This window comes from Equus quagga, chromosome 7 (genome assembly GCF_021613505.1).
Source record: "Equus quagga isolate Etosha38 chromosome 7, UCLA_HA_Equagga_1.0, whole genome shotgun sequence".
Classification (NCBI taxonomy): domain Eukaryota; kingdom Metazoa; phylum Chordata; class Mammalia; order Perissodactyla; family Equidae; genus Equus; species Equus quagga.
Window position 1 is genome coordinate 95,491,682 of NC_060273.1, and position 12,571 is coordinate 95,504,252.

A 12,571-nucleotide genomic window follows, 5' to 3' on the forward strand; every position below is an offset into this window, starting at 1 on the left:
ATTATTGATTAAGCAAGAAAGCTATATATTTGGTAAATTTACAGCATCATATGAAAGCAAAGAATTTCTAGCAAAAGGGAGGGAGGAAGAAAGAAAACTATTTGGAAACCCAAAGACCTTTCTCTTGACTTAAAGCAGAGCATTATCTATTATAGCAAAGTGTGAAAAATGAGTACATGCATAAAAATTCATGTTAAAACTGGAGTATCAATTAGAGAACAGAAAATAACAAAATGAAGTATAAAAGGCATCCAAGTGGCCTTTATTTATTTAATTTTTCCTTCAACTTATAAGTGCTATCACAATTCTAAAGAGATTGGACTTGGGGGAAATTTTTTATCAAGATATAGATCTAAGAACAGAAGGATAATCATGTGCTACCTTACAGTTTCTTGTAAAAATAATGATAACATGAAAAATTAGTAGAAAATGAAAACCTGAAAAGTTATCTGAAATCTGAAAATGTTAACCAATTTCCCCTGTATCTTAGTTTTGATCACTTTTGCACATTTGAGTGAAGAGAGTATTTAATTTTTCTCTTTTCATTAATAATGTAGTATGTCCTTCAGAGCTTGGCGTAGTCTTTTAGAATCTTCTGAAGCTTCTGGCTCACCATGATGTTCCCTTTGGCCTTCAGTTTGCCACTAAAGAATGCCTGGAAAGGACAGAGAGAAAAAGAGTACCTTCATCATGTTACATTTTATTTCTTTCTTTTAAAAGATCATTGTTCAGACTAAATACAATTGAGTTGTTAATTCTGGACAACAAAGGCAACTTTTATCTAGCAATGATAGTTTAATGATTACAGATAGCACCCATATTTTTAGATATCTAAGAAAAAATAAATGTTTCTTGTGTAGTTTAGAAAACCATAGAATAATTTATCTGCACTGACAGATCTGGGAGTTATGCTTCAACCTATGCTTCTGGCTTCAGTCTACGTTCTTAAACATAAATTTGAGACCATATGAATAAAAAGCCTTTACTGTATTCCTAAGAATAAAAATATTCAGAGGGGAAGAGGTACGGGGTAGGGTAAAGGGGCGCATGTGTATGGTGACAGATGGCAACCAGACATCTGGTGGTGAACACAACACAGTCTATACAAAAGCTGAAATATAATGTTGTACATCTGAAATTTATATACTGTTATAAACCAATGTGACCTCAATAAAAAAAAATTTAAAAATTCAATTCAGAACTTTTGAAAGCAGATCAAAAATATTTATTACATCTTCATGAAATAGAAAGCCATATAATGCCAAAATAAGATAATATAACAAAGTCGTGAATAGATCCTAGGCTGTAGCATCGGAATGCCTGGGTTAAAATCTAAGGTCTGCCACTAACTAGCAAAGTGAGCTTCGGCAAATTAGTTAACCTCTCTGAGCTCCCACCTCCTCATCTATAATGGGCATGACAACAGTACCTAAAAAAGACAGCTTTGTTGTGTGAGTTAAATGAAATGGTGTGTAAAGTGCTTAGCTTAGCGCTTGACATGTTGCATATTAAGCTCATCATCACTAAGCACAAGGCTGGCAGGTTAAAACACTAAGAGCTTCCATACTACCTCCGCATCTGACCTGACAACAGAAACTTGTGCAAGTTGCTTAAATTCTCCCTCAGTGTCAAGTTCCCTATCAGTAAAATAAAAATAGTAAATCACAGATCAGAGTTTTTACAGCTTATTGAGAAAATAACATGGAATATCAAGTGAAAAAGAAGTCCCTAGATTTTTAGCTAGATTGAAAAGTTAGTAATATCCATGTATACTTAACATTACAAAGCAGCCCTACAGATACTCTCACTTGAGAAGCACAGTCATCGACTTGAAGTGGCCATGTCAGCAGTTCTCATCCCAGTTGACAGATGAGAAAACTGAAGTTCAGGGAGCGTAAATAACCTGCTCAAGGCCACAAAGCCAGCAGGAAGGAGGGCCAGGACCTGAACTCGGGTGATCTTTGCTCAACATCATCTCCTGCTTATCAACTAGCAGCAACTTGATCTCAAAAGTAAATTCTCACCAACTTGACGAAAAGCAAAAACTACTTAAACTTTTCATCCCAGAAATAATAAGGGAGAACGCATTCAATCAGGATCAAGTGCCAGGTATTCAAACTGGAGATGGGAATTTCAAAACGAAGACTGCTTTCCCTTTACAGTTACAGAAACAATGGTCTGTGACTCCTGCAAAGAGGGCAGTACTTAGACTTGCTTGCCAGGGACTAAAGGCTGAGAAGAACTTACAACCTAAAATACGAACACCTAATTCCTTGAAGTAAATACACCAATATTTGATGGCTGTTATTGAGTGGAAGGATTTTGTACATAAGTCTTAGTTCCTATCTATTTTCTTAGGATGGATTCTTAGAAGAAGAATGACTAAATCATGACATTTCTTAAATAAGGTTCCTGACTATACTTTCATATTGCCACAATTTCCAAACTGTGCACCGTGGCGCACCAGAGCATCACAGCAAACTCCCAGGGATACTGTGGAATATTTAAAATTTTCCAGGAAAATCCAGTAACATTGGTAAAACACAACATGAAAAACTACTATTGTTTGGGCCTAACTACTTACTTAACAGGACCTTTAGGTATTTCTTTTGGTCTAGGAGTGCCATGCAGAAAGTGGTGAGACTCTAAGTTGCTATAAAGGAAGAAAGCCAGCGAACCTCCGCCACAATGCTTTCCAGAAAGACTACATCAAACTGATATTCCTTCCAGCTACATGTGAATTCTCTTATCCTGACCTTAACAATGCTATTTTCTTAATCTTTGAAAATCTGAGGGAAAAATCACATGCTTTAATTTGCATTTTTTGGATCCTGAGAAAAATTAATAGTTTTTCTCATGTATGTTATTCATTTCCATTTTTTTTCATTAATTATTGGTTCATACCTTTCGCCCATTTTTTATATTGAGATCTACTGCTTTCTAGACTTTTTTATAGGTTACTGATACCAACATAGTGTGTATCATTTTCTTTCCCCCAGGCTTATGGGAATATCTTATGGAGTCTGACATGCAGAAGTTCTTAATTTCTAGATAGCCTAAACTACTGCTATTGAGCTTATGTTCCTTATTTCTATCCTTGCTTCAATCTACTCAAGTATTAGATTGGCAAGATTCTAGGCTAGGAAATATATCTCTCTCCCTGTGCTCATGAGTAACATTATAGAAAGGGAGTCAAAAAATAAAACGTAAACAAGTAAAGCCTGTTATAAATGCTATGAAGGAGAGAATAGGATGCTATTAGAGAGTCTAACAGGAAGGAACTACTTTGGATGAAATGAAGCTAGCCATGCAAAAAGTTGAGGGTAGAAATTTCAAAAACGTCAAATGCAAGACAGCAGAGGGGTGAAAGCTGATGGGAAGGAACTGAGAGGAAAAACAATGTAAGTGGAATTAGCATAATAAGTGATGAGGCAGGGCCGGCGGGTGACGCAGCAGTTAAGTTCGCACGTTCTGCTTTGGCCGCCTGGGATTCACTGGTTCGGATCCCGGGTGAGGACATGGCACTGCTTGGCAAGCCATGCTGTGTAGGCGTCCCACAGATAAAGTAGAGGAAGATGGGCACAGATGTTAGCTCAGAGCCAGTCTTCCTCAGCAAAAAAAGGAGGATTGGGGGACCGGCCCCGTGGCTGAGTGGTTAAGTTTGTGCGCTCCGCTGCAGGTGGCCCAGTGTTTAGTCAGTTCGAATCCTGGGCATGGACATGGCACCGCTCATTGAGCCACGCTGAGGCGGCGTCCCACGTGCCACAACTAGGAGGACCAACAACTAAGAATATACAACTATGTACCAGGGGGCTTTGGGGAGAAAAAGGAAAAAAATAAAATTTAAAAAAGAAGGAGGATTGGCAGCAGTTAGCTCAGGGCTAATCTTCCTCAAAAAAACAAAAAAAACACAACTAAGTGATGAGGCAGGTAGTGTGGGATGAAGCTGAAAAGATGAGCAAGGGAAACATCATATGTAACATAACAACAGGTAGTTTGGATTTTATCCAAGTGCAAAAGGAAATCTTGGGAGTTTTTTATCAGGTGGAAAGAACTATAATCTGATCTACATTTTTAAAGTATTACCCTGGCTCCTGTGTGGAGAACAGATTGGTGGAGAGGTAAGACTGGAAGCAGCGAGATCAGTCAGGAAGCTACTGTAAGCCAAGTGAGAGGTGACAGAGGCTTGGATCAGGGTGCTATCCTTAGTGAGGAAGATGAAGTCAAGATATATTTTGGAGAAAAATCAGGCAGGTTTAAGGATAGAAAGGACACACAGAGGTACAGAAGGAAACCAAGATGATGCTTACATTACTGAGCATATTAATTTGGGTAGACAGATGACAGCGCCATTTCCTGAAAACTGCTTATAACACTACGAAACTCAGAGAGGACGACCAAGCGAGACATTTAAATTTGTGAATTGTCAACATATAGATGGCTTTAAATACCATGGGATGGATGAACTCATTTAAGGAGAGTGTTATTTAGAGAAGCTCCCTGAAATGAGCCCTGAAAAACGCCAAATTTAATGGTTGAGGGGAGAAGAAGACACCAAAGGAAATTAGGAATAGCCAAAGGTGGAGAAAGCGAAAAACAGGAAAACACAGAATCATAAAGCCAAGGGATGAAATTATTTTAAGCAGTTGGTGGTTGACTGACTTGAACATGACTGAAAGGTTGCGTAAGATGCAGATAGAGAAACAGTCATTGGATTTAGCAAAACAGAACCTTGACAAAAATGCTATCAGTGGAATAACAGACGTGGATGGAATAACAGACGTGGAAGTCAGATAAGAGAGGGTAGAAGAGCAAAGTTAAGACAGAATGTTTAAACCGGTGCTGCCCAACAAAGTAGCCACTAGCGTATGTGGCTGCTGAGTACCTGAAATATGGTTAGTCTTGGCAGAGATGCACTGGATTTTAAAGATTGAGTATAAGAAAAAGGATATAAAATATCCCATTAATATTTTTAACATTGATTACATGCTGAAATATTTGACTGTATTGGGTTAAACACATGAAATTAAAATTAATTTCATTTGTTTCTTTTTAACTTTGTTTAATGTGTCTACTAGAAAAATTTTAATTATATATGTAGCTCACATTACATAACTATTGGACAGTGCTGGTTTAGACAATTCTTTTGTGAAAAGAATCACAGACATGCTGGATTGAAATCTGATATCAAGAGAAGGCATTTAGAGGCTGGCCCAGTGGCATAGTGGTTAAGTTCATGCACTCCACTTCTGCGGCTCAGGGTTTGCAGGTTCAGATCCCAGGTGCAGACCTACACACTGCAAATCAAGTCATGCTCTGGTGGCATCCAACATACAAAATAGAAGAAGATTGACACAAATGTTAGCTCAGTGACAATCTTCCTCAAGCAAAAGGAGGAAGACTGGCAACAGATGTTAGCTCAGGGCCAATCTTCTTCACCAAAAAAAAAAAAAAAAAAAGAACAGGAAGACATTTGCTTTAGAATCAAGATATTAGCCTGCCTGTATGCTGTGTGAGAATTATGTAGTGGAATGGGAGAGATTGATTCAGAAAAGAGAGAAAAGGGGAAGCAGCAATGATCTTGAGCAGATATCTGGAAGAGAATTGAAGGGACTAGTCTTTGACAGGAAGAGAAAAAATTCCTTTAATATAGTATATGGGAAGAGAAAAAGATGGATGCAGATGCTTATAGAATAGACCTGATGATAGGAAGGTAAAAGTATTCATCTAAAAGCCTTTTGTTTTCAAGGAAACACGAAGGATGTTTGAAAGGGAGGTGGGGGTGTGTGAGAGTTTAGAGAAGACAAGTACGAAACAGTCAACAGGAATGGAAGTTTACTGGAAAATCATAAGATTGCTAGACAGTGCTTAGAGACTCTTTGAGGCTTGTGATCAAAAACTTAAAGGGAAGCCAATCTGTCTAGTTGGATGGCTTTTTTCCTGCCACGTTCATCTATTCAGGTACAGATACAAAAATGGCAGGGAATGGGGTTAAAACAGGGTGGAGTTTTCCAGGCAAGTAAGATGAGAGCGATACAAGGGAGTTGAAGGTATTTTCAAGGGAGATATTATGCAGATGAACCATGGAATCTAAGGTGAACAAGGAGAGAAGACAAAACAGAAGGGACCTGATGGATAGAAAGTGGTGGTGTCAACAAACTGAAGCCCTCAGCTCTAGTAATAGGAATAACATAACAGGTTAATGGAACTGTAGGTGATGGTATTGAAAAATAGAGATGTTTTGAAATAGATGTTGAAGTTGTACATTTTATGCTGCTAATAAGGACTAAAGCTGATATACAATAGAGTAAAAGATAATTAGAAGTGAGATCAATCAACGAAGAGAAGTCACTTTTATGAATCTTGAAGTAAGCCACCAAGGTTGACAAGAACTGGTGGCAGAGAAAGACTGTCCACTAGCAGACAAGGTCTTTGATAACTGAAGAAGAGTGATGACAGCACCGCAGTGGAGGAGAAGGTAATAAAGCCAAATAAGTCTAGAAAATCCCTGATATTCAGTGTCTCTAAGAATTAGCATTAAGAACAATAAATATCCAAGTTTTCATCAAGTTTTTGCTTTGCTTTTATTTTCCACATTTAATTCTATCCCATGTGCTATGATTTAGGTATACGGAATGACAGAAAGCACTACCACTTCCTACGCAACTCCCCAGTACCATTCACTGAATAACCCATTCATCCCCAAAGGCCTGGTATTCCAAGCAATTATATAAATGTTTCCCTAATCCTACATTTAATCTTTATATACATGCATCTCAAATATAACATATCTAAAAAAGAACTCTTAATTACCCATTCTCTGCCCCAAAGTCAGCTTTCCACTTTAAAACTCAGATGCTGCCAGTCCACAGCTCAGTGGCTTCCCACCACACAAGAGCTAAACTCCTCGGCAAGACCTACCAGGTCCTGTGGAATCTGGCCCTTGCCTACTTCTCCCATCTCACCTCCTACCACTCTCCTCCCTGTTCGTTTTACTAGCTCTACTGGCCTCCTCACAGTTAGAAAACCACAATAAGCCTCCAGCCTTTGCACTAGTTGTTTCCTTAGGCTCAAGGCTCATTCCCTCACTTCGTTTAGTCTCTATCAGGCCTTTTCAGACAACTCTATCTAAAATAGTGCCTTTATCCCGTCACACTCTACTCTAGGGGTTGGCAAACTACTCCCTGTGGACCAAAACTAGTCTGCTGCCTGTTTTTGTAAATAAAGTTTTACTGGGACACAGCCCCATCCACGGGTTACATATATTCTACAGCTACTTTAACTCTTTAACAACAATGAAAGTGAGCAGGTGAAACAGAGAACCCTGGGCCAGCAAAGCCCAAAATATTTATTATGTGACCCTTCCAACCACTGCTCTAACCCATTACTCTAACTTGCTTTTCTTCATACCTGAAAGAAAAGTTGAATTCTATTTCTTTTCCATTCCCCTCTAGAAGTAAACTCCACACTGTGGGGGCACTGTCTTGTTCAGCCACACTTCGAATCCCAGTAATAGTAGGTACTAAATAAATTTCCGGGAAGGAACTAGGTGAGGACTCGGTGCCAAGCACTACACTAAGCTCTTCATGTATATTACTGGATTTAGTTATCATAACAATCCTTTGGGATTACTGCAATTATTATATTCATTTTACCAATGAGAAAATTGAAGTTTAGAGAGTAAGTGGCAGGGCTAAGATTCAAACTCAGATTTAACTGATGCCAAAGAACATATTTTTAAACACTATACTACTTTACAATTCTTTTTAAATAAATCTTTCTAGCCAGGAAAATTGAACATTGTCTGATTTATTCAAATTGCTTTGCGTCTCGTAAAGTTGTATAGTTTTCATCACATAAGCACTGTGCTTTTCTTGTTAGCGTGGTCATTGGTATTTTGTAGTCTGGGTTGTGATTATCAACAAATTTATTTCAATTATATCTTCTACTTGGTTTTTGCTTCTCTGTGAAAGCTATTTTTTAATAATTATTGTGCATTGAACCACTTGTTTGAACTCCTTTATTCTAAGAATCAATAAGTTGATTCTCTTGGGATTTCTAGCTAAAAAATCATGATTTGAAAACAATAAACTTTTCTCCTCCATTCTAATTGCTAAATCAGTTACTTTAATTTTGTGTGCTTGTGGATTGGCTAAAGGCTTCAGGAGATTAACTCATAATGGTCAGAGAGTCTCTTGCCTTAATCATGATTTTCCAGTGAAATGCCTCTAAATGTTCCACTTCCAATAAGACACTGACTGCTATGTTCTATCCTTCTATTTCCAGTTTTCAATAACAGTAAAGACTAGTTCTTAATCTTATATATCAGGAACAAATATCTTATTTTATAAAATATCTACTAATATCATACGGTTTTTCACCTCTGAACTAATGGCAATAATACATTAAAAGATCTAAATGTGGGTTTTATACTGTTTACAGACTAAAGAAGAATTTCACCCAAAAATTCAGTTTTAAAAAGTGTTCAGTTCAAACTCCATTAGAAAAATATATGATCTGTCAACTCAGATATTGCTATCAACTGTCTTCTTCAGAGTTGTAAGGGATCTATCTTAGAATTTGGGAGTCAGCTAAATACATCAATTGTCAACAGGAAGCAATAATGATGAAGAAATGAACATTTTAAGAGTGTTACCTTCTGAGGATCAAGCTTGCCCTGGACTACCTCCATGAAATGCTCATCTGAAAGTGTCAAGGTTGTGTCAGCAGAGCCTCTTGCAGGGCCTTGATACACTTCTCCAGAACCATTTTTCAGGTCAATAGCTGGGAAAATAGGAAGAAACCAATATGTATCATTTTTTCTTCACAACATGAGAGTAAAATACACCAACTAAAATGCAGACATTTCTATAGTTTCCAAGTGGTTACTTATAGTTAATGTGGTAGTTATTCTATGTTACATATTACCTGTCATTCAGAAAAACTATATAAATCCTTTATTTTTTGAGATGTCCTTTCTACAAAGAAGTTCTTCAAACGTCAAATCAATAATAGATTTTCCTCATTGAAGAAGTTTACAAAACAGAGATACTTTAAATGTGAATCAATGTAGGATAACATATTATAAGGAAGTTGTTGGAGGTTATATGGTTAAGGTCTTTAGGTTCAAATACAGACTCCACAGTCAACAAAGGACGAAAGCTGGATTTTAAAAGAGTTGTATGTTGTTGGGTTGGGAGAAGGGAAGACACACTCTACCCACCTTTCAAATACCTGAATTCATCAAAGGTTCTGTCATATGGATAGCAAGATAGTCAAAACACATTTTAAAAAGATTTTAATTAGTTTGTTATACTTATGATTTATTTATAAAGTTTTTATTGCCATAACTGTTGTAAACATTAAAATTAGCTTCTTTTTTCCTTAACTCTTTTTGACAGCAGGCTTAAGTGTCCCAGAAACAGTCTGGGTAAGTGGGAAAACTACTAAAAATTTACCTTTATTGCTCTCTATCTAACACTTGTAGAGCTGTATGCCAAAGCTACATTTTAGAAAGTTTGAACTGTCTCATACATGACCGAAACCAGTCATCCAGGAAGCCCAGTTACACTCATCCAGCTCCAGCCACATAAACGTGCTTTCTCTTGCCACAGTGAAGGAACTACAATTGCATCACTTTCCCTAAGAGCGTGAAGGGAACCCTCAATTTAGGGTCAAGGAAAAGCTACGCGTACATAAGAAAACAACAAGTGCTTAACTACATTCTGCTTAGCCAAGCCCTGCTCCAAAAAGAAAATAAAATCATTCCAACTCTCTTCAGAAGAGAATTTTGCCAACTAAACTAAAAATAACTTGTTGATAATGGTTACCTTGAGGAGGAGAAAGAGTGAGGAGGACCTTTTTACTTTGTATACTTCATTCACTCGCTTCACTGTGAAATTTCTACAATGGGTATCAGACCATGCAAGGTATCAGAAGTGAGGCACGAAGAGCAAAGGCTCTGTTCTTATTGGCACCTACATATTGTGAATGTGTTTCCATGTACTATTGGTACAGTTAAAATGAAAGAAAGGGAGAAAAAGAGAGTGATGGAGGTGGGGGGCAAGAGGAAGGAAAGGAGAGGAGAAGGAAAGAAAAGCAAGCCTCTGGCATTCGGCAGATAACATTCACGGTTTTAACTCTTCACAACTAAGACTAAGACCCACTATATACTTAGTCTTGCTCAGGAATAAAATTGGACCATAAACATCTTAATGCTTGCGTGTGGGAGTAAGTCTCAGGTAATGAAGGTTCTTAGCTGTCCACCTGCCCTCACACTCCCCTGGTGCTGCCTCACGGCCATGACTCTTGTAAGCAGTAAAACTTCTTTTTTTTTTAAAGATTTTATTTTTTCCTTTTTCTCCCCAAAGCCCCCTGGTGCATAGGGGCTCCTTCGTTGTGGGTCCTTCTAGTTGTGAGCAGTAAAACTTTTTACTGTGGAAAGCTAATAGCTAGGGCTGATAAAAGAAAAGAAGGCTAACAAAGGGAAGGTTCTTAGCAAGAATACAGAAATTTGGGGTGAAGGAGTGGAAGTTCCAGTTCCACAGTGGCTCAAGTCATGCATGCAACATGGCTCCTGTGGGAGAATCATCCACCACCGTCACCTTGAGTTTACAGATGCCTATAAGGTCATGGCTAATCTTGCTAAAATGAAGAAACAGACTGTATGTATTTTCTTTTAGTGGAGATTTCAGAAGCTTTATGAATAACTTTAGCTCTGTTTTTACATAACCATTAAGGCTCTGAAAGAGTTCATAAAAATTTCAGTTATAGTTTACAGCATTTAATGGGGGAGGGAGAGGTGTTCAACAAGAACGTGCATCTGGAAACCTGGGGACCTTTGAAGGTCTTGGGATAAATACCGTACAAATTACAAAAGGCTACCACAGGAGAAAGGAGTTATTTTTATTGCTGCCTCTACCCCTTAAGATTATAAATTCTTTGCTGGAACAAGAACGTCTTGTCTTTGTATCCCCTACACTTCCTTGAATAGAAAGTACTTAGTAACTATTTGTTAAGTGTATGATCAGAAAAGCACATGGAAGAAGCATCTCTATAAAAAAAAATAACAACAAAGAAAAACTTCAGTTAAAAATAAAGGATTTTTAAAAAATCACACCAAGAAGGACACAATACTTTTGTGCTAGTCCTACCCAAAATTCATAAACTCAGTCTAATAATCATGAAGAAACATTAAGCAAACACAAACTGAAGAAAATTCTATGAAATAACCAGCCTCTACTTTTCAAATATGTTGAGGTCATGAAAAACAAAAACAGACTGAGGAATTCATCCAGATTAAATGAAACTAAAGAGATCTAACAACTGAATGCAATATATGATCCCAAATTGGACCCTGATCAGTTCTTTTTCTTTCTTCATTTCTATTATTGTTATTATTATTATTATGATTACTATTATTATTAGTTTGCTACAAAGGACACTACTGAGACAATGGTACAATATTAATAAGGTCTATATAATAGATAATAATACTATATCAATGTTAATTTCCTGATATTGATAATTGTTCTATGAATAGATAAGAGCAAGACTTTGTTCTTAGGAAATGCTACTAGAGTATTTAGGGATAAAGGGACATTAGGTCTGTAAGTTACTCTCAAGTCCTTCAGAAAAAAAATAATATGTATGATGAAAATAAAATAGTAAAAAGCAAAAATGGAACAAAATGTTAACAATATGGAGAAACTTGGTGAAGGACAGATATAAGTTCTTAGTACTATTCTTGCAACTTTTCTGTAAGCCTGAAATTATTTCAAAATTTTAAAAAATATATGCTATTAAGATGAATCACATGCACAGCAAGATAGGAAGCCGTAACAGTTTTCAGTGGTTTTGTGTGTAAATGCACATGGGCAAGCAGTCAGGGGCTGTCCTGGTAAGAAGGGAAGCAGCCGCTGTTGCTAAGGGAATATAGAGTAACCTGAAGTAGATGACTCTCCAACAAAAAGGCTCCCATCCTTTACCGGACAGCATATTTCTTTCCAAAGGTCATCTTTCAAGTCTTTTCTATAAACACATGAGACTCTCATTTGGATCCCAATTCAAAATTTGGAAACAATACCTTTAAGATTTAGTTTATATCCAAGATGAGAAATCCTAAAGAGTAAACCGGTTTGACTACTAAAAGATGAGCACCAATCCAGAAGCTACTAGGTTCTAATGATCAAATGGTATCCTCAAGAATGAATGTATCCTGATCTTAAAAGAACGCCAGTTGCCAAATCTGTCTACATTTTCCACATTCTGGCAAAATTCCAAGATCCAAAAGAGATGACCTCTAACATTCAAAGAACATCTTCACCCAATCATTGTGACATAGTGCATTAACAGATGCCTGGATTTAATCCAAATATGCAGACTGAGCTCTACAAAATCACAGTATATATTTTTTAAAACCCAACTCACTTCATTACTTAACAAAATTCCAGAAAAATTGGACAGTATTTCTAAAATCTTGCTATATAAATGTAAATTCCAATTATGTTCCTTCAATGGAAAAGATTACAAATATGTGAAAGGAAACCAAAATTCCTTTAGGAAGAAAACA

The 12,571-nt window shown here is 37.1% G+C and overlaps 1 protein-coding gene across 1 annotated transcript in view; it reads right to left on the reverse strand.

Annotated features, from left to right (window-relative positions):
- Positions 1–234: 234 nt before the first annotated feature.
- The window catches only part of HSD17B4 (hydroxysteroid 17-beta dehydrogenase 4), an 81,077-nt gene continuing 68,740 nt past the window's right edge, over positions 235–12,571 (reverse strand). The window contains exons 23-24 of the mRNA XM_046667528.1: positions 8,657–8,784; positions 235–655 (exon numbers count right to left, since the gene is read on the reverse strand). Coding sequence (XP_046523484.1) covers positions 566–655; positions 8,657–8,784 — 218 coding nt within the window. The 3' untranslated portion in view covers positions 235–565. The remainder of the gene's footprint in view (positions 656–8,656; positions 8,785–12,571) is intronic.